The sequence below is a fragment of the Talpa occidentalis genome, unplaced genomic scaffold (assembly GCF_014898055.3).
Source record: "Talpa occidentalis isolate TD23 unplaced genomic scaffold, MPIMG_talOcc4v2.1 talOcc4.7, whole genome shotgun sequence".
NCBI lineage: Eukaryota > Metazoa > Chordata > Mammalia > Eulipotyphla > Talpidae > Talpa > Talpa occidentalis.
In genome coordinates, this window is record NW_023605083.1 from 10,482,966 (window position 1) to 10,506,700 (window position 23,735).

Below are 23,735 nucleotides of genomic sequence, written 5' to 3' on the forward strand. Positions count from 1 at the left end.
ACCTCTTTAATATGAATATGTGTTGAGAAAATTGCAATTTCTGTTAGTATTTGAACATTATGGTTCTTGTATTCTTCCTTTCTTTCTTGAGCCATGTAATTTTTCCCCCCATGGCACTCTCTCCTTCCCCTTGAGTAAATAGTTTTTCACTTGTGATCTGTGTTTTTCTCAAATCACACATTAGATCTGCTGCCTTTTTAAACTGATGTTCCCTAGTCCACATGCTTCCTTCTGTACTGTGCTTGGGAATTCTGAAATTTCAAGGGGGTGGCATACTTTAAAAAATTCTGGCATTTAAGATTAGGTTATGCAACTTTTAAGAATGATCTCTACCTATAAAACCTCATAATAGAGGCTTTATAAGTAGATGGATGTATTGCTTTCTTGGGAGTTGATAGCATTTGGAACATTTATGATTGAGAGGTGGGATTGTAGATTCGTAATAGCCGTACTTTTGCGGGTGTTAAATGGTGAATTCAGGACAGAAGAGAAGTACAAATGGGAAATGTTCAGAAAGAAGGAAGTAGCCTTCACCTCAGTTAGAGGCAGAATCACATAAGCAGCTAAGCAGTTCCGGAGGTTGATATAAGGACAGGCTTTCTTTAGATTGTTCACACATCTTCCTTTGTAAGCAACATAAATAGCAGCCCCCCCTCCCCTCCAACACACACTCTGCTCCTTTTTTCCTTGCAGACCTCCACTTAAATGTCACCACCTCAGAGGGAATACTAATTGAAAATAGGAAGCAGCTCCCAAGTCTCCTAGCATCAGATTACTTTATTTCACCATAGCACTAACTACCCAGTACTTCCTTTCTCAGTATTTTCTTGTATGCAAATCCCCTTTCTCCCCTGCCTTTTTGCTCTCCCTTCTTCCCATCAGTGGGTGTAAGTTCAGTAAGTGCAGAGGTCACGTCAATTGTGGTGACTGCTCCATTGGAAATCCCTACAATGAAACTTGCGCTTAGAGGACAGTGTCTCTGGCTGGACTGTCATGTGCTTGAGAGTAAGACTCTGCCTTATCTTTGCATGATGACTTCATGTCTGTTGGATTGAATGAATTAGGCTAATATTGAGGGAAAAATCTTCATAGTAATGACAAAATAGAGTAAAATTTCAAATGAAGATATTGTTTCTTTTTTCCCCTCTAAATAAAAAGCAGCACCAGTCTGCACATAGCTGGCCAACTGTAAAACTTGGGGTAAAACTTTGATGCCAAAAGGCTGTCTCAAGAGTTTTTTCTGCTACATCCAGAAACTATGAGGTGATTATTTTAAAAAATGGGATCCACAATGACATCTCAATGTATTTGATTAAATGATAAAAAACCACACAGAGGAACTATGTTTCTGATGACACACTGAAATGAACACTCTGCTGTCAAATATTGAGAGGTTCTTAGTCACTCCCTTAGATGATCATTTTTTACATGTTAACATTGCTTTTCTGGTGGGCCTTTGGAAATACGGTATTCTGAAAAACATTTCCCCAAGCCTTAACTAAAAAAAAAAAAAAAAAAAAATCATGGTCATCCTTTAAAATAGAATTCTCAGGATTTTTTTCATTTGAGTAATTCCAGGAAAAACATCTAAGTCTGCCTCTGAGTTGAACTGTCTCTGATATAGTTTTAGTTTTACTATTTCCTATTATATAGTTTTACAATTTCCTGTCAAATTAGCCTAGATATACCTTTCCAATAGGCCAAACATTTGAACAATGCCATATATTGGAAAAAAAGTTATTATAATAAAGTGAAAATCAAAATCAACAAGCAACTATAAATCAGAGACATTCTACAGAGGGGAGGAAACGGGAGTAGGATCAAAACGGGTGGGAAGAGCACAAGGGACTATGGTGATAGTTCACGGGTGAATTGGTGGTGGGAATTTTATGGGGACTATAAGATGAGAAAGCTTACATTGTAAAAAAATAAATGAACGATGTAAAAATATATAAAAAATTATTGAATTAAAAAATCTATTCATAAAGCCCATTAGATTGGAAAATATATTCTTTTGAACTGAATTAAATGAAGTTCTGCCTTTAAAAAAATTAAATAAATGATCCTCATTTTTACCCACTTGAACTGATGTGAATTTCTGAGTCTTCTAAGTTTTAGCCATGTATTATCTATTTATTTCCTCATGCTTCCCAGCATGTCTACTTACACTGACTATTCCATAATGCTTTTTGACTTTACTAACACCATCACTTATACTTTCTGCTTGCCATCCAGGCCTTGCCTCTCAACTGTCTCCTCTTTAGCCCCATACTAAAGGTATGTTTGATTAGTTCAATCTCAATTTCAGAAATAGTAGGCTGGCTTCAGAGATGAGAAGAAGCCTGAGACATAACCTTAGACCAAAAAAGTACAGAATTTAATTGGGATGAGTATGGGGCTTAATAGTGGTACATATACATTAGATTTAGCTACTATGATGGCATGAGAAAAAAGGTTAAACCTAGAAGAGGAAACTACCATTTTTGTTTTAAAGTTTGGGAGAAGGTTCTCCAGAGGAGGCTGTATTTGTCAGTCCTTGAGCGGTGAATCCTGAAGAGGTAGAAGAATGTGCAATCTCTTCCTAGCTAGCTAGTTGTATCTAGTTTATTTCCTTAAAAATTTATGAAATTTGGGCCTCCCCGGTGGCGCAGCTGTTGAGCGCTGGGTTGGGAAGCTGCCCGCAGCCTCTGCAGCACTGGTTCGATCCCCGGCTGCTCCCTGGCCACCAGAGGAGGGTCCCACATGACGCGCAGACTCCCGCCGCCCGCTGCTCCCCTCAGCAGTGTACTTCGGTCCTTCTGCCTGCTCTGCTCCCTGCTCTGGCTCTGGTGGATTCTCTCACCCTCCCGCGCTTCTGACTGCACCCAGTGCTTGCATAAATAAACAAACAAACAAATAAATAAATAAATATAAAATAAATCTTTAAAAAAATTTATGAAATTTAGTTGATTATCTTTTGTGGCCACATTTCTTTTTGGCATTGGAAGCAATTAAATTTTTAGAATTACAATCATATTTAAAAAACCAGCCCATTAAAAATAATTCAAAAATATAACTCCAAGTTCCCTGATGTTATCTTTATTTATTTTTTTTTTTTTGACATTATTAACATATAATTATTGATTTTTTTTTTTTTTTAAATATTAAATTTTATTTTTATATTCCCCCATACAATTGCAAACGCCCCATTCTGACCCCAATCCTTCCCCTCCCGCCCCCCACCCCCCAAAAGTGTCTCTGGTTCATAGTTTTTTGTTGATTTTGATTTTCACTTTCTTATATTCATTTTCCTGGTCCCTTATTTAAGTTTTCTAGATTCCTGCTATGAGTGAGACCATCCGGTATTTTTCTTTTTCTTTTTGGCTTATTTCGCTGAGCATGATCCCTTCCAATGCCATCCATGTTGCTGCAAATTGCATGTGTTTATCTTTTTTGAATGCTGAGTAATATTCCATGGTATATATGTACCACATCTTCTTGATCCAGTCATCTATTTTTGGGCATTTGGGTTGTTTCCAAAGCTTAGCTATTGTAAACAGTGCTGCTATAAACATAGGAGTGCAGGTGCTCTTTGGAATTGATGTTTCTGTGTCCTTTGGGTAAATACCTAGGAGTGGAATTGCTGGATCATATGGAAGCTCTCTTTAAACCTTTCAGGGAGATAGGAGAAGTGACACAAATAGGAAACAATTTTGTTGTTTAGAAATACTATCTGGATTGAAATGTGTTGAATTGAAGCAGGGGAGGTGGTGGTGGCAAAGGTGGTGGTGGTGGTGTGTGTGTCTATGCTTACAAAGACAGACTGTTGATTTTTGTTCTTTTTCAAATGTCACAAGTGTAAAGGCTCTGCCATGCTCATTGGCAGTACAGTGCTCATTCTGTTACATGTTAGCCCTGGACTTCCAAATGTTCAACAGAACTGTTGTGGGCAGAGAGTTAGACCAGGCAGTAACCTGTTTGACTGTTCTTGGGGGCTCTGATGTGGTAGAACTAAAGCAGGAAGAGAAGGAGTCCAAAATACTCAAGCTAGAAGGGGCTTTTGGGATAAAGTAGTGATAATAACCAGTCTAGAGAGAGAGAGTTTGATGTGTTTCCTTCCCAAGGACTCTGTGTAGTAAATAAAGCAAAGCCAATAGTTATCAATGGATAACTGGGCCATATACTTAGCAAGTGTTCTGATATTATATAAGCAAATACAGTGGAGAGAAGCTTTGGAGAAGAATCTACCAACTGTTTTCCTCTGGTTTAGGGGAAAAAAAAACCTGTTGCCTGGTGATTGGAAAAAAAGAATGTCTTATAGATCTGCAATTTTTTTTTTTTGAGGGGGGTGTCAAAATGGGATCTTTAATTAAACTTATTTATTGCCTTTGTATATATAATTTATTATGTTAACATGAATTCATTTATTCATTTAAGGAGTGTTTACTTATCTGGACTTAACATAGCTCTTTTTCAAGTCTTTCTCTTCTGAAAGGAAGAATATTAAAAATCTCAGATAATAAGGATTTGATATATTCTAGGTTAATGAAAACATGACCTTTTTTTTTTTCCTTTTCATGCTTGTGTACATTTTTTGCTCAGTTTAAAAATTAAACAGGTTAATGGTCAGTGTAAGTAAGCATCACACTACATATTGTATATAAGTAATTTTTCCTATTATTTTGAAAGCACTTTCAGGGGGAGAAAGCCTAACTCACTTATAAAAATTTTCATCTATTCTTCTCATGCATGAAGTTGGGTGTTGTGTGCTGGTAGACCTGTGTGGTACATCTGGTTATTTGGACAGAGTTTTGAAACACTGTAGCCTTGGATTACAAGGGTAGTAATATGGAAGGAGAAGAGAAATGATACGGTTATATCATACAAATTTCAATATCTTCTGGCCTGAATTGTTAACTTTATTTTTAAAAATTTGGAATCATCAGCATTAGAACCAGTTTTATCTTGGATATTCAGCTTGCAAGAGAAGATTTCTTTAAAGTGGAAATACTTTATCTCACCAGTTGATGTAGGGAGCGGGAAGAAAATTTGACTGTCAATTCATCACTGTTCCTGTAAAGCAACTTCTATAGTAGGGTTAAATTAGTGTAGGATAGTGGCATGATTCTTAAAATAATTCAATTCAGCAAACATTTGTTAAGCACCTATTATTTGAGTCAGTGTTTAATGCCAAAAGTTACAGAGACGAATGATGATGAGTGTTGACCTTAAGAGGCTTATTCTAGTGGAGGAGCCAAAGGTGAATGAATGTTACCCACCAATCTGATAAGTGTAAACAGAGAAGCTTGGAAGAGTAGCATCTGAAAGAGCTAACATCTGGGATGGATTTGATAGGAAGAACTTCTAGTGATTTCGGCTAAATTGATATCCATAGTTTCAAGAATGAATATTAATCTCCCCATTTTGTCACCTAAAAAACCTGATCACTTTCTAAAGATGGATATTCCTTCCATATTTTCTGAAACTTGGTCTTTTATTGCATAGATCTTATGGATTATCTGATTCTTGAACAATTTGAAGGGCAATATAGGGTTTGGAGTGTTTAGATTTTATAAAGGTGATATAATGGCCAATCATCATCAAAATGATTCTTAGGTGTTACTGAGTGACAAAGAGTGATCCTAAATGTTGTTCTAATTAGTTTAAAATTAATTGCTTTATTTTTAGAGTACTATCTATTTTCTAAAATGTTTTAGTTCCTATTTCTTTTTAAGAACAAGTTAGAAACGCATGTTAATAATTCTGGTTATAAAATTCTCAAATAAACTATTCCCCCTCATTTGACTTTCTTCAAATTAGAATTGTAAGTCTGTATTTGTGTTGCTACTGCTTTCTGTCATGTTGTATGTAAAATGTTCCCATTGTTTGCTTCTAATTAAGAATGGAGGGTGCTCTATAGGCATCCTTCACTGTTATTTATGAAAATAATTGCATTTAAAAATAATTGAGGTATGACATGCTGAGTGATTTCTTATAAAACCAGACTTGACTTCTATGGAATATTAACACATAACAGATCATTTCCTTTAGCGGGTGGGAAAAAATAATCCAAGACCTTCAACTATAAGATGTGCTCACTAACAGCTGTTTCCTATAATAGGAGCAATTTGCATGCAGAAAAGAGAAAATGAATTATACAAAAGGGTGTATAGAGAAATAGCTATAACTTCTCTGGCATGTACAGCAGCCCACAGAATAAACTTCCTTCAAATGACATTGGCATGATTAATCCCAAACAACCTGGACACTGAGACTGCTGTTCTGAGATGGAGCTCTGCAGCCTGGTTATGCCGTGCTTATAAATTCTAGCCTTCAAGCAAAGAGGGAATGTGGGGGAGCTCGGTGCATTCAGGGGCAAACCCCTTCCAGTGCTCAGGGTATTTGAATATTCATACCAGGTTGGCAGGTGGTCAGTGGACACAGGACTGAAGCCATTCTGAGTTCTTCTGCTCTTTCAGTTTTTATTAGAGTAGTTTGTAAGGTCAGGTGAGATGCCTCATTTCTGATTTATTTCTGATGTCAGTTTGGGGGAGTTTTTCCTAAAGTGGGGTAAAGAAAACTGCCAAGTGTTTAAGTCCTACCTGTAGTTTACTCTTTGTCATCATACTTGTACTCATGAAATGACTGACCAGTTTTCATGCACATCATCATCTGTTATAGAGATGCCTCACACTTAGATTTCTTCACATCTGCTTATATCACGGTGGTCATGCTTACAGATGTGTAGATAGTGTTGTCTCTTAAAGAGAAAGGAATGGGAGCTGTCTAGAGAGTCCTAACTCTAGGACCATGGACCTGAGTCTTCTTACTTAAATCTAGACTGCTTTACTTGCTGCTCCTTTCTATTTTCATCTGAAAAGCTTCCATGACTATGGGGTATTTTATGGGTTAGATTTCTTGCCTCACCCATAGCTACTTATTGAGAACTTATGTGTACCAGGATCTTTTCTGTATCCTTCCCATACATCATCCTCTTTAATCCTCACACTGTCTGCAATAGGCATCCAATGTTCAGACTGGAGTCACTTTGCAGAGAGGTTGGGCTTGGATTGGCATCCAGGTGTTGTGGGTGACATAACTTGAACCCTGACATTCTCTGTGTTCCTCAGGTAAATGTTTCTGTGTTGAAGAAATGAAAGGAAATTGCAGAAAAGATTCCTGAATATATGGTAATTAGAACTCAGTTGAGCGTCTAACCAATGAGTCAGACAGTTGATGCTTTGAGATGGTAAAAGAAGAGATAATAGTACTATGTAGTCTGGAAAGGTCTTGTAAAGAAATTGGGATTTGAACTAGCAGAGCATAGTGCAGAGCATTAGGTGTGATAGAAAGGGTAACAAAAAGCAGGGCATGGGTGGGAAAGGTTGTACATATTGGGGGGAATTGATGCCTTTGAGTGAAGCACAGGAGTTTTAGTGGGTGACAAAGGAGAAAGACTGAAAAGGTAGGCTGGAGTTTTGATGAAGAGCACTTGGGTTATCTCCATATGTGGCCTCATTCAACATGGACAGTTTTACTCCTTTGCCATACTAACAAGTACAATCTCACCTAGAATAATTCCAGTAGACTTGTGACAGGCTCGATATAATGGAAATTACAGCGGGATGAAATCTTATTTAGCCTCCCAAGACCTTACCTAATAGTTCCTACATAAGAAATACAAAAGCCTTATAGTTGTTTATACAATTTTATGATGTGAATAGATTTAAGTGTTTTTTTCTATTTGTAACAATATTTTAATAAACATTCTTTTGGGAGAAAGAGAGGAACAGTAAATATTAGTGGGTGCCAATGACATTTGGCATCTGTGGGTTTGAGATTTTCTTAGCAAGAAGGGTGGTCCTACAATCCTATAGCATAGAAATCCTTTCTCCAAAGAAGCGATTTAGGGGTGGGGTGATTTGCATCAAGGACTAGATATACTTAGTATTTTGTGAAGAAATGTATGGGTGTTTCCATGTTTTCAGTCATAAGGAGCTATCCTGTTTCCCTGAAACTTTAGGGGAGGGTGGTAACACCTGAAGCCAAATTATTAACGATGATGGATAATGGTGATGAGCTACCCACCTTCGAGATTTATATAAAAAATTTACATATTTGCCTTATGTGGTATAAAGAATAGATTAAAAACTTAGCTGGGGGGGGTTAGCAAGGGACTGCGGAAATTGAGGGTGGTTTAGATGGTAGAACTGGATTTTCTTTTTTTTTAAGGAAAGAATATCTTTTTGTCTATTATTTTTAACTTACCTGTTTTCTCTTTTAATGTTGCAGTGTGCAAAGACCCACCTTACAAAGTAGAAGAATCTGGGTATGCTGGTTTCATTTTGCCAATTGAGGTTTATTTTAAAAACAAGGTATGTAGTCTTTATCCATTAATGTTTGCCTAAAAGGTCCTCTATTAGCCAAATGATGTTTACAGTAATTTGGATTAATAAGCACGTCTATCGCTAGGTGATTTTAAAATAAAAGTTAAATTTGTCTCAGGAATTTTGGTTGTTATTACCTTAATTATAGAGGAGGTGGCTAACAAAAGATAATTTCAAATAAATAAAGTCAGACTATATGGAATTCATTGAATATTTCTTTTAAGGGAATGATTACCATTTGGGAAAAGTAGATTAATATGTTTGTAATATAGAAAAGATAAATTATGGTTTTTTAGTGATATGCTTCTTTGCTCATTTTCCTATTTCTAGAATTTTGGGGACTTGCAAAGAATAGTCTTTCATTTATCTTTAGCTGACACACCTGGTGCACATATACAGTTGTATCATGATAAGAGATTATGGATTCTACTGCATTTAAAAGTTTTCAATAACATCACTGTGACAGAACATATAAACTATATAATATTGAACAATTACTCAATGTCAGTAAAGTTCACTTTCCTTTGTAAAATGGGGATAGAATAAGAATATCTCTCATAAGGTAACTTAGGGAGGGTTGGATAAAATAAATCAGTGTATTTAGAAAAATGCCTCATTTACAAGTAAGCACTTAATAAGTGCTGACTGTTAACATACTTTCTAAAGTCCTGAAGTGAGATAACATACCTTTTTGTATTAAAGGTACAGAGCAAATTAAATGTCATGTCACCCAAACAAGTACTTGATAAAGTGTGGTCTTTGGACCAGCAGCATCAGTATCACCCAAGAGCTATTTAGAAATAAGATTCACTGTAAACCAATGTTAACTTAAAAAAAAATACATACTGCAATATAAAAAAAATTAGTAAGCAATTCTTATAAATCGTGAAGAAAAAAATCAGAGAAAGAACTGAGGTTTTCAGGCTCCACCCCAGAGCTAAAGCAGTATCTTGGAGGTGAGGCTTAGAAGTCTGCGTATTTATAAGCCTTCCAGGTGTTTCTCATGCACAATAAAGTGTGAGAACCACAGGTAAGTCAGTCTAATGTAGTGTACCTTCCTTTGGCACAGTGCCCTGGTGACTATTGTCAATGTATAGAAGGCCCCACCTTTAGTTAATATAAAGCTCTTTATGATTAAGGGATAATTCACTTTCAATTAAACTGTAATAAAACTTTCTGTAGATTAGGATTATATGCATGAGTAGGATAGATTTTGTTTTCCATATTTCTTGTTTCTTTCTGAGCCCATGCTCCGCACACACCACATTCTTGCTGCTATTGGTTACCTCCCAACCTGCTACCTTATTACTAGTTTATAAAAAAGTTGTATTTTGTGAGCATATTTGGCAGTATCCTATTTCTGTAGAGCTAAATATTTTCATGCTTATTTTGTCCTTGGAAGTCCACTGAACCCCTTAAATATGTTGTTTCACCCCATAGGTTTATAAGAAGTTTTTTTAAAAATATTTATTTATTTATGCATATAAGAGCTGGGGTACAGGCCAGAGGTGTGGGGAGTGAGAGGATCCACCAGAGACAGATTGGGGAATAGAACCGGCAGATTGACCGAAGTACACTGCTGAGGGGAGCACTGGGCTAGTCAGGAGAGGTCTGCCTCGCCATGTGGGCAGCTCCCTGGCCGTCCGTGGGATCGAACTCGTGCTGCAGAGGCTGCGGACAGCTTTATAGGTTGCCTCTTAACCCTCTGCACCACCAGGGAGGCCCTATAAGAAGTTTTGAGGGGTAAATAATATTATTCCTACTTTGTGAGAAAGGAAACTGAGTCATAGAGAGGTTGAATAGCTTGTCTAAGGTCAAACACAGGTGGAAATAGTTCAAACCAGAGTCTCAATCTAGATCTTTCCATTGCCTTATGAGTAATAGGTCGTTGCTTACTTTTCTCAGTGGTGGTATCATGAATTCATGATTTTCATTATATCACTTCACTGAGTATGTGCTAATGTAATATACCTTTACACTGATATATTGATTTGATTTTTTTCTCATTTCAAGCTGTATTTTCCTTAAAATACTAAGTTTTATCTCTTTCCCTAACTTCATAGAAAATTGATATATAATTTATATACCATAAAACCATTTTAAAGTGTACAGCTCAGGGTGTTAGTATAATGTGTCACCACTACCACTAATTCTAAGGCCTTTTTATTACTTTACAAAGGAACCTGATACCCATCACTTCTGCAGAAGCCCTTGGCTAGCATTGAACTCCTTCTTTTCTGTGTGGTTTCCTGTACCTGCTACTCCAAGTATATAGAATAATACAATACGGAGCTTTTCATGTTGGACTTCTTTCACTTAACATGTTTTCAAGTTTCCTTCATTTTATAGGATGTATTAATACTTGCTCCTTTTAACAATATTTTTATAATCTTCCAGTGTGTACATACACAATATTTTTTTTAATTCATTTAAAATTTAATGGGCATTTGACTTGTTTACACCTTGGCTGTTCTGAATAGTGCTGCTGTGAATACGCATATACAAGTTTGTGTGTGGACATAGGTTTTCATATCTCCTGGGTATTTATCTAGATGGTGTTTTGTGGTCATATGATAACTTTTATATACTTTTTTTTTTTTTTTTTTAAATAGAGGCATGTTTTATTTATTTATTTGTTTGTTTGTTTGCTTGTTTTCTTTATACATGCACTGGGTACAGTCAGAAGCACGGGAGGGTGAGAGAATTCACCAGAGCCAGAGCGGGGAGCAGAGCAGGCAGAATGACGAAGTACACTGCTGAGGGGAGCAGCGGGCGGCAGGAGAGGTCTGCGCGCCATGTGGGACCCTCCTCTGGTGGCCGGGGAGCAGCCGGGGATCGAACTGGTGCCGCAGAGGCCGCGGGCAGCTTCGCAACCCAGCGCTCAACCGCTGCGCCACCGGGGAGGCCCATATGATAACTTTTTATTTAACTTTTTGAAGAACTGTCAAGCTATTTCCCAAAATGACTACTAGTATTAGAAGTTCCCACCAACAACATAAGAAGATTCCAATTTCTCCACTTCTTTGCTAGCACTCATTATTTATTTTTGACTATAGGTATCATTGAGAAGTGGTATCTCATTTCGGTTTGATTTGTGTTTGTTTGATCACCTAAGATGTTGAGCATCTTTTCATAGTTTATTGTTCATTTATTTTCTTTGGGAAAATGACTGTTCATATCCTTTGTCCATTTTTTACATATTGATATATAATTTAAGTGGTTTTGTCTATGGGAAGGAATTTAGAGCCAATCTCTTGCCTACCCTCTTCTTTCAATATCATAAAAGCTTAATTAATGGAGATCATTTGATGATTTTCTTCCCCCTTGTCATACTCTTCATATCCTGTGTTTCATTTTATTTAGGCATGTGACTGCTCTAGAGTCGAGGTTTCAAGATAGAAAAAGATCTTGTCCCAAAGAAATTAGGGGTTAGTCAGTTACAATCTCTTAAGAGAGGACCATACTGGTTATACTGCTCTTCTCGCATCACCAAACTTAATAAGGCTTTACATTGGCTTCACCGTGAAAAATAATGCTCCAGTGAAATATCTTTTCTCCTTTGTTTTTAACTTTCCTGGTCATTTTTACAAGCTTTCAGCTGAGTGGCGAAATATATTTTCTGAATTGCCCAATTTTCTTCTTTACAGATAACTGGACTCTCACTATAGATAAGATTTTAAAGGAGCACAAATGAAGGATGAACAGGTAGCATGTATTGCCCACATGTGTGCACTTACAAACTCCGTCTTCTTGGTACTTTGGGTAGTCAGGCTTATGACTGAAAAGCATTATTTGTTTCCTTTGTGAGGAATTTTAATTTCTTAAGATATAAAGGAAGACAGAGGCATGTAAGATTTCAAAAGCAGTTTGCAACTTTAAGGCCATAAAAAAAATAGACACTTGGGCTGAATGCTGTAAAATAGATTCCATTTAATCTCCAGATTAGCTTATTTCTATTTTCTAGTTTTAGATTTTATACTTAATAATCTCCCCCTCACAGATGTACACAGAAATATGTGTTTGTGTATTTATATATGTCTGTGTGTATAATACATATTTATGTGTTTGTAATATGAAAAAGTAGGATACACCTAATTGGTCACAAGTAGAGAAATGAATTAGTAATGCTAACCCATTTATATTAGAATGCTCCATAGCAGTGAATATAGTAACATGGGTGTCTCAAGAAAAAAGTAACAACTTAAACGTTGTAGAAGTGTATGCATGTGATTATGATGTCTTTCATATATGTTTTTATAAACCACCAAAGTCAAGAATCAATGATGCTACAGAAAGTCATATGTACAGTAGAGGGCACGAGTTGAAATGCCAGGACAGGAACTAAAGGTTACTGGGGAGGAGGGATAGAGTAGCTTATATTTATAAAATTTCATTTTTTTTTTTAAATTTTTTTAAAGATTTATTTATTTATGTATACAAGAACTGGGGTACAGGCTAGAGGTGTGGGGGGTGAGAGGATTCACTAGAGACAGAGTAGGGAACAGATCAAGCAGATTGATTGAAATACACTGCTGAGGGGAGCAGTGGGCGAGTCAGGAGAAGTCTGCTGTGCCATGTATGTAGCTCCCTGGCTGGGGATCGACTCTTGCTGCAGTGGCTGCGGATAGCTTCATAGGTTGCATCTTAACCCTTTGCACCACCAGGGAGGCCATAAAATTTCATTTATTTAAAGAAAAAAGGTAAACATGGTGACAGTGTTACTATTTGGTTTAATCCTAGTGGAAGGTACATAGATGTAGTATTTAAGGACTTTTCTATATGTCTTCAGTTTTTCATTAAAATGATAAATTATCACTCCGTCATCTAATTTATCTTGATAGAGTATCCTGGAGACCAAAGTTTTGTTATAGTTCAATATGGATCTCTGAACTGGATATATTCCTTATTTCTCTTCCTCTTGAAATGATCCATGGGTAAAAATTTAAGAGGTCTAGGCTGTTGCTCCAGAATGTACACTTCATTTCTTTTCAGAATCTATTATTTTATTCATCCCTGGAGTTTGCTCAACTCCGTTTTGAAATATGATATTTCACTACAATAATGGTTTGTGAAAAAGTACTATCCAGAGATTTCATAAGAGATGACAGACAGCAGCAAAGAGACTTCCACCTGATGTTGGAAGAGCCCTACTCTATGTATTATAGATGCCATCCTGTTTTGGCCCCGTGGCTATCCTTGAGCTTTCCTGGCTTCTAACAAGCCTTTAGTTCTGCTCACTTGAGAGTTCAGAGTCAAGAGGAGTGTTGGAGTGTCAATGCTTCTTTTGAGTTCCAATATGTTTATTCTGCCTTATTTTGTATTTGTATTCAACAAAGCAAGCCTATCTTTGAGAATCATGTGTGTTTCAGAAACTCTAAACCAACAGACACACTAAAACATAATTGACTGTAGCACTTTAGCTTTGAAAGGATCCCTTGCTTCTCTTTTTCACGCTGTCTCAGAAAAAGGACACGAGTAAATGTCAAGGACTGAAACAAATGAAAAGGGTAATTTGATGTTGCCCAAAACATATTTCCACCTCTAGAAAATTCTTTTGCTTTATATGTAGAATAAATGCATGCTTTTCTGTTTGAACTTTGAGTAAAATCTTTTTCTTAGGCATACAGATTGATATAATATTGATATCTGCCCTCTAAGAATCTAACCTAAGAAAGCCTGCTCTCTAATTTAGTTGACTACCACATGACTTTTTTATGGGTACTTTTTCCTTACTTAAAAGAAAATCTTTAAAAGAAAATTGCACTCTTCAAAAGACAGCCATGTCGACCCTTAGTTTGACCTTTAGTTTTATCTTAGTGAAAAGTGATTTTTTTTCTTTCTGATGTTATTTCTGCATTCTTTTTTACTGGCAATTAATTATACTATCAATATTTTTCTCTTCAAAAAAGTATGCAGGCGTTTACTCGTAGTAAAAGTATATAGAATAAAACTTGAGTTTTATTCCCTTACCTACCCTTTTAATTATTAACTATTTTGTATAGTCTTTGCCAGTTTGCCCCATGCATTTGCATAGATAAAATTTATGTCAACATAGGTATTGGCAGGGGCACAATATATCATACTTTAATGTTGTTCCTTGACTTGTCTTTAATTCACTTAGCAATTTGCCTTTCCAAGTCAGGTTTTCTAAACAATTGAGTGGTATACCATAGTAATGAAAGTCTCACACACAGATCATTCTTTTATCTTTTAATTGTAAACAGTGCTGCCATGAAAACTTTATAAACATATACCTTTGCACATATATTGAATATTCCTCTGAAGAGATTTTTAGAATTAGAATTTTTAGATCAAGCTTAATATGCATTAAGTATGTTGATAGAGGGCCTCCCCGGTGGTGCAGCGGTTGAGCGCTGGGTTGCGAAGCTGCCCGCAGCCTCTGCAGCGCCAGTTCGATCCCCGGCTGCTCCCTGGCCACCGGAGGAGGGTCTCACATGGGCACAGACCATTCCTGCCGCCCGCAGTTCCCCTCAGTAGTGTGCTTCAGTCTTTCTGCCTGCTCTGCTCCCTGCTCTGGCTCTGGTGGATTCTCTCACCCTCCCGCGCTTCTGACTGTACCCAGTGCTTGTATGTATGTATAAATAAATAAATAAATAAATAAATAAATAAATAAATCTTTTTAAAAATAAATAAATAAAGTTAAGTATGTTGATAGATATCACCAAAATGTCTTCCAAAAGGTTTCCAATTTACACTCCCAATTACAAGCTAGAAAACTGACCCGGAGAGATTTTAAAATGTAGCCTCTCTGAAAAACAGTAATGCAGTTCCTAAAAATGTTAAACATAGAATTACCACATGACCCAGAAATTCTACTCCTCGGTATGTGCCCAAGAGAAATGAAAATATGTGTCCTAACAAAAACTTTTACATGAATGTTCATAGCAGCATTATTCACAATAACCAAAAAGTTGAAACAGCCTACATGTCTATTAATTCATAAATGGATAAACAAAACCTGATGTATACATAAAATTGAACCATAAAAAGGAACAAAGTGTGAACCCAGAACCCAGTCCTTTCAGTCCTTTCTGAAAGGACTTTCTGAAAGGACTCAGTCACAAAAAGTCCTCATTTTGTATGTGTCTTCTGTATGTGTTCCTGTGATTACATGAAATGTCTGAAATAGGCAATTCCACAGAAACAGAAATAGAACTTGCCAAAGGATGTAGGGACTGGGGGGGACGGAGAATGACTACTAATGAGTTTGAGGTTTCCTTTTGGAATGATGAAAATGTTCTGAAATTTGATGGTCGGTGATGGTCTCTTACTCCTGTGAATATACTAAAAACCACTAAATTGTATACTTTAAAAGTGACTTTTTTCATTAATAAATTGTTTCCCAATGAAGATATTATTAAAGATATAAACAACATTGATTAAAAAAGCAAAATGACAAGTTAATAACAAACTGAAAAATGATAACTGAGCAGAGATGGTTAATATCCATAATAAACAAGGAATTTTTATAAAAAGCAGTATGACAAATTCTAAATGCCTTAATTTTCTAACTAACCCAAAGCAGAGTCATGACAATTAAGTGAGATGACTGTTGAAGTTCATGTTATTGTTACCCTCAGTATCCATTTTATCTTGGATGCTTAAGAATCACTGTAGAGATGTTTAGATGTTTCATCACCTGAAATAATAGCTTAGAATTAGAATTTGGGTATCATGAAATTATAGTGTTTTCTTGGATGTGACACACTTATCCTCCTAGTTCAGAAAATACCTTTTTAAAAAATTAATTTCACAGATATTTGCTTCCTTGTATATACTATATGCATGCACTAAAATGATTGTCGAGAGTACAATGGTCATTCAACCATTGTTTTTACTTTCAAGAATCTATAATTATCCCAGTGTAAAGGGAAATAATAAGAATACAGCTATTCTAAGATGTAGCAAAGAGAAGAGAGATGCATAGAGAGCAGAGGAGAGGAGAGGGACTAGTATTCAAGCAATGTTTCCCAAAGTGAAACCTGAATGAAGAAGGATGAGTAGAAATTACCTAGATAAAACAGAACTTAGAGGGATGAAAGCAGGCATTGGAAGTAGTAACATTAGGCGAGGATAAAACTCAGCATTAACCTACCATGAGGGTGATATCAGGAGCAGACAACAGCAGTGGACCATCAGATGAATTGAAGAATGTGGGCTGATGTGAAGTCAAAAGTCAGTTTATAAAATCCTTTATATGACATTCAGCTTAGATATTTATCCTAATGACAATTGGAAGCTGTTGAAATTGTAATTAAGCAGTGAACATTTGTTTCATATAGTACATTTGACCTGTGAAAATGTTGAACATATTTTATCCGGGAATAAGAAGACCTACTAGAGAAGGAAGTTCTTAATAGTTTGGGCAATGAGTAATGGAAGTAGTGGTTAGAGGGATTATGCCAAAAAAAAAAAAAAAATCTAGGACGTATTTAGGAGAAAAAAATGGCAACCCTTGATGTGGGATGAAATAGGGTAAAGTAAGAAAGGGAGGAAATATCTGTGAGGGTATCTTAGGTTTCTAGTTAGGTGTCTGTTGGTGTTGTCATACCACTCGAGATGTTGCAGGGAAAATGATGAGTTTATTCTTTTAGATTTTCTCTGGCACATGAAATTAATTCATCAGATATTTCCATTTTGCCTCTTGACATTACAGCTTTTAAATGTCTGTGTCTTTTCCATTCATTCGGAGGAGTAAACCCTAGCCTTTTCCATTTCTATTTGTGTCTAACTCTATTCTCTTAAACTTTGTAACCTCCAGGAAGAACCTAAGAAAGTCCGCTTTGATTATGACTTATTCCTGCATCTTGAAGGCCATCCACCAGTGAATCACCTCCGCTGTGAAAAGCTGACTTTTAACAACCCCACAGAGGACTTTAGAAGAAAGTTGCTGAAGGCAGGAGGGGTAAGTGGCACTGCCTTGTGAAAAGCATTCCCATAGGAACTAATTGCTAGTGTGTTAAGTATGATAATTTTTTGAAAGATGTGAAGAAGATGAAGTATCATAATGGCTTAGCTGTAGACTCATTTGAGATGAAGAGATAAACTAATATTTTAAGTAGCATGAGTCTGAAATTACAGTTGGTTAGTCCTTAAGTCTATGCAGTTCAAGTTTATTTTCAACAAGTGTTGGACAAAAAGCCCAAAAAAACCCATTAGACTATCCTAAATTAAGAAAAGAACAACAGCTGGACTTTCTTATTGTCAGTTTATAGAAACTGGGTAAAATTGCAAGTCACATTAAAAATTATGTAAAAATGAGTCATTGTCCAAATTTTCTTGGTCAAAATTAATAGAAAAGGGGTACTCATGCATCCATATTATATATTTGGGTTACTTAGGTACACATTTTTGTTTGAGCATAGATAAAAGATTTTTTTTTTACTTTTTAAATTTTTTGTCCATGTGATTTGGTCAGAAGGGGGAAAGATTTTTGCAAACCTAGACATATGGAAAATATACTTGCCACTAAGTCAGCTGTATAGACAAACAGTACTGACTGGTTGAAATCTACTTAACAGTGGGTGCCATTGAGTTATCTTCACCTCAGGTGAGCTTCCTGTGCCATCTTACATGGGCACTTCAGACGCCATAAAATATTAAAGTGTGTTCTCTACTCTAGAATCACCTTCACTCAGTTTTGCTGAAAGGTTTTTTGCTAGTTTTGCATTTATGAACTAATCATTGCAGTAAGGATGTGTAGACATTCCTCAAGATGCCCCAGTCCACTGATAAACTTCACGTGAGGATTTTACAGGAAAGAGCTGGACTTGACATTATATAAACAATCTTTCCCTTGATGGCGGTATGGACAACCCTTTGAGAACCTCAGGAAAGCTGTGGACTGTCTCATAAAAAATCACCTATATATTTGTAAAATTGTATGAACATTTTGGATTATGTAGTATCCCTGGTTTTTGGCATCCTGTTTTGCTAGGCTCCAGTCCTTTCAGTTGAATTACTGTCTGTTGGAAGCATTGCAAGTCTCTACCACATTTCATTTCATACTGTAATTCATAACAGTAAATAGGGGTTAAATAGGTATTGGTGGGCTAGATTTGGAAATGAACCACCATTTATGGTATTTTATGGGGGAATGCATCTTAATGAAGAAATGAGATTGTGTAATATGACTCATTTTAAAGTTAGGGATTTATTATGTATTTATTAAGGAAGTGGTTTTTTAAAAAAATATCCTTTTTTACTCTTTTTATGGATATCAAGAGCACAGTGTCAATGCTATTTACCTTTAACTATGCCCTTAAAAATGAAGTGGTCCATTTTATATCCTAATTATTCTCATTATTTTTCTTTTTATGAAGGTGGCATTTTATGTTTCTGATTATTCCTTCTGGGCATGTAGGTAATTGGAGCATGTGAATTATGGAATTTGAATGCATCAGACTTCTGATAAGGGTCTTAGGATAAAGTAAATACGACACAAGAACTTTTTAAAACAACCACTTAGTCCCAGAATACTCATGGGTTTCTTGTGAGCTGTAGAGAAAGTTATAGATCAGGAGACTTCAGCAGAGTGCAGTGCTATATCCTGATAGGGTCTCTAGTACATTTCTGTCTTTTGCTCCACTCAGCCTTTATCTCAGAATTAGTCTCCTCAGCTTCTAACTTTCTTTTTTTGTGTTTCTTTAAGTGCTGTGTGAAGCCTGCTGATTTTTTTCTATTAGACTTAGATTGTGTCTTGACAATGCTAAGATAATAAGTTGAAAAGTGAATTATGCAAGCACACCAGTTATTTGACTTAGGTTCTTTAAGGGCCTGATTCCAGTGAATTTCTTAGTAAAATTAAAATTTAAAAATCCACTTAAAATGATAGTAATTTCAGAGACTATTCATTTCATATAGCAAGATTAATTTTTTATGGACATGTGAAAATCTGTAGACTAAATAAACTTTTTTTGGTCTAAATCTAGACTTTTGGCAACCTTGTACTAGTTTTACCTGACATTTAAACATTTATCATTGCCTTAGTATTAATTCAGTTTACCATTGTGTTACAAACTTATGAATCATTTTAATTATTTTAGAAATTTTTTCAGCTTTATTGAGATATAATTGACTTATAACATTGTGTAAGTTTAAAGTGTACAACTTGTTAATTTGATATACTTATATATTGCAAAATGATTACTACCATAGCATTAGCTAACACCTGCATAATTGCCATTTCTTTTTTGTGGTGAGAACATTTAAGATTTACTCTTAGCAACTTTCAAGTATATAATTCAGTATTATTAACTTTAATCACCATGCTGATCCCCAGAACTTTTCATCTTAAAACTGAAAGTCCATACTCTTTGACATGCACCTCCACCCTGACAATTACCATTCTTTCTATGAATTTGGACTTTTTCTATTCCACATGTAAATAATAATATGTCATATTTTTCTTTGTCCAACTTAGCTTACTTAGCTTAATGCCCTCAAGGTTGTATCTACATTGTCACAGATGACTGAATAACATTCCTATTATATAGTATATAATACTACATAATATATATATATATATATAATATAGTATGGGATACACACATACTACATCTTTATCTATTCTTCTGTTGATGAACAATTAGGTTTTTTCCATATCTTGACTATTTTGAGTAGTGCTTCAATAAACTTGGGAGTACAGATATTTCTTGGATATTGCCCCCCTTTTCCTTTTTTACACATTTCCTTTGGATTTGTGGGATTGTTGGATCACTTGGTACTTCTATTTTTTAAAAAATTTATTTATTTTTATACAAGAGCTGGGGTACAGGCCAGAGGCACGGGAGGGTGAGAGGATTCACCAGAGACAGAGTGGGGAGCAGAACAGGCGGAGACAGAAATACACTGCTGAGGGGAGCAGCGGGTGTGACAGGAGAGGTCTGCAGCACCATGTTGGATTATTGCCGGCTGGCCGGGATCGAACCCACACTGCTGAGGCTGCGGACAGCTTCACAGCGCTGCGCTCAACCTGCTGCTCCACCGGGAAGGCCGGGTACTTCTATTTTTAAGATTTGAGGAACCACTGTGTTTTTTTCCAGAGTGCCTGCACCAGTCTATGATCTCACTGATCTCCACATTCTCTTCAACGCTGATAATCATTTCTCTTTCAAATGATAGCCTCTAACAGATATGAGGTGATGCCTCACTGTGGTTTTGATTGCATTTCCCTGACTATTAGTAATGCTGAGCTCCTTCATATACCTGTTGGGCTTCTTGTCTTCCTTGGAAAAATATCTATTCAGATACTCAATCCATTTAAAACTGAATCATTTTTGTTGTTGAGTTGTTTGAGTTCTTTAAATATTTTGGATATTGAGTCCATATTAGATACATGACTTGTAAATACTTTCTCCTACTCAGTAGGTTACCTTTTTGTTTTGTTAATGATTTCCTTTGTTGTAATGTTCTAGAGCTTTTGAGTGTATTGTGGTTTTGCTTGTTTATTTTTGTTTTCATTGCCTTTGCTTTTGGTAGCTATTAGAAATGTTATGTTTATGACTGTTTTTCTTTAGGCAGACTTTCTAAAAAACTAGGTTTTAGGGTAAGAGAGGGAGTACTGTGTTCCTTTTACTAAAACATTACATGTGTGACATGGATGTGTATGTTCCACCTTTAAAGGAAAAAAAGGGTCCCTTCTTTCTATGTGCAATGTGAGACAGGGTGCAGCATGCAGCATGTACAGTGCAAAAGCATTATGTGACGAGAGGCATGAGTGGAGTAAACTCACTGTGTTGGCAATGTTTTCCTCTCTTTCAGTTTTTTCTTTGAAACCAAAAGTACATAGCACCATTAAAAGTTGAATTTGGCTTTCAAGAGACCAGAAAGATTGTTTTTAGAGTTGGCAGCATCTTAGAAAAAATACTTTTCAGTTCCTTGAAGAAAATGATTCCAAAGAACTTTTTGCCAAAAGAATCATGAAAACTTGGAGATTTTTTTCTATCTCATAATCTATAAACCTATAACTGTACAACAACTTTTTTTTTGTCAATGGCATTCTTTTTCCTCATTGATTCTCTCTCTCTCACTCTCTCTCATGTTGCCACTCCTTTCTAAACAATCTCAAAGAAATCTTGATGTATTTCTCCCTTGGAAGAAATGTACCCTATCTTCTGTTGAATAGTTCCCTCATATTAAAAAGAAAAGCAGTTGTAGGAAGGGCACATTTGTATTTAAGATTTATTTTCTGAGATTATTAAAATGCAAAAGGATTTCATTTATAAGACTCTGAAAGTAGTTTCCTCGAAATGAGAGAACTCTTTGGAGCTTGCTAGGGAAATTGGAGATTTGACTTAGAACCTAGGTTCTATCAGGCATGAAGTCAGAAAAAGACAGGTAGGGATCAGAATTTGGGAAAGAACTACCCAAGAACTTCTGGGAGGAGATTGCCTTTATTTTGAGATTTATTTATTCTTTGACTGCTTGTGCAGGTAGAGGATAGTGAGCAATAAACTACTGAAAGTAAGACTTACCTCTTTGTCCTTAAATTTTAATCAAAATGGCCATTGTACCCCTTTGAGATGCACCTCTCATTTCCATAAGATATTTGTTTCTTTTCCATTAAAAAAATGAACCAATGAGTATTTTTTTTAAAGATTTATTTATTTATTTATACAAGCACTGGGTACAGTCAGAAGCGCGGGAGGGTGAGAGAATTCACCAGAGCCAGAGGAGGGATCAGAACAGGCAGACTCATGAATGACACTGCTGAGGGGAGCAGTGGGTGCGGCAGGAGAGGTCTGTCGCGCCATGTGGGACCCTCGCTGGTGGCCGAGGATTGAACTGGTGCTGCAGGGGCTGCGGGGAGCTTTGCAATCCAGCGCTCAACCGCTGTACCACCAGGGAGGCTCCCAATGAGTATTTTTTGAGTGATTTTCAGATATGTGCTTCAGGATTCTAGAATTTTTTTTTTAGGGTTTGCGGTCACCATAGATGAGTTTCTCTCAGTGTATTTGATCACCTGCTTAGTAACTGGAATTCAGTCACACCGCAAAACTACAGAGGATTTGACTTTCCTTATGTTAGGGTTGGTGTTAGGGTTTGACATCCATTATGTCCGATTGAAAGAACATAAGTTTGTCTTTTGGGTGATGGCGAAGTAAAGATATATTAGGTAGTGTATGTCCTATGACTTAAACTTGTTGTTCTAACTCAGTTCTCTGGATACGCTGTTGCAAGGGAATGTGATACAAATGGAAAAGTTTTGAAATCAGGCAGATTTACATAAAAACCTCATCTCTAGATCTTTTTCCAACAGAATTACTCCAGGAAAGATATTAAATCATTTTGACTTTCACTTAATAATCTATGAAAGGAATGAGACAGTATTTTTCTCACTGGTAATGTGTGACCATGATGTGTGGTACAGAGTAGAAATAGCCCCTTAGTTCCTTTGTTTGCTTGCTTAGAAGATCAAAGGATGTTTAGCCACTTATATATCAAGTTCTTGAAAGTGCTATGGAAAAGACTTGTTATTTATGGTAAACTACTCTAGATTTAGTATGAGCAACACATTGATGGACCTGTGTAGTTCCCATGATGTCTTTAATGAAGAAGTTTATATTCTGTGTTTTACTTGTATAAAGAGAAAACTGATATGTTTGGATTATCTTTTTTTAAAATTATTTATTTATTTTTTATTTGTATCTTTTACATCATTGTGTATTCCCTGTAAAATTCCCACCACCAGTTCACCCCTAACCATCACCATAGTCCCTTGTGCTCTTCTCTCCCCTGATTTGATCCCTTTTCTTTCCCCTCCCTCTCAAAATGTTTCTTTTTTATGGTTGCCTGCTAGTTTTTGTTGTAGTAGTTGTTATTATTATTATTGTTAATTTTTTCCTGATCTCTTATTTGGTTCCCCTATATTCTCCTACAAGTGAAACCATTTGATATTTTTCTTTTCCTTATGGCTTATTTCACTAAGATGTGGCTCTTCATTAGGAAACTTATCAGTTCTTATCAACCTTCATTCTAAATTTCTAGCATATTAAAGGTTTCTCAAAGCCCTTGGAAGATTTCCTAAGTAGAATGTTTAGGAAGCTTGCTGCATCCTGGTGCTTCTATGAAGAAAGCACAAAAGGGGCAAACATCTTTGGACAACTGAGTTTATTTTACAGCTGCTTCTTTTTTTGGCCTAGAAATCAAGTGGTCTGCTTTGGTTCTGTTGTTCTTTATGGGTTGGTGGTATGATGTTGGTGGGTATTTTTTTCTTTCTTTCCTCAATTAAACAGGGCAAAGTCTAAACACGTTGTTCTGTCTATTTCTGAATCACTGGCAAGCAGTTAATTTTGAGGACTGAAAATTAAAACTAACTACAGTTGTTAAAGCTAGGGTTTCTACAGG

General features: G+C 36.2%; 1 protein-coding gene across 2 annotated transcripts in view; it reads left to right on the top strand.

The window, feature by feature from the left end:
* The window catches only part of MLLT3 (MLLT3 super elongation complex subunit), a 285,529-nt gene that overhangs the window by 161,034 nt on the left and 100,760 nt on the right, over positions 1-23,735 (top strand). For both annotated transcript variants that reach the window (XM_054689447.1, XM_054689448.1), the window contains exons 3-4: positions 8,272-8,354; positions 17,149-17,292. In XM_054689447.1, coding sequence (XP_054545422.1) covers positions 8,272-8,354; positions 17,149-17,292 — 227 coding nt within the window. The remainder of the gene's footprint in view (positions 1-8,271; positions 8,355-17,148; positions 17,293-23,735) is intronic.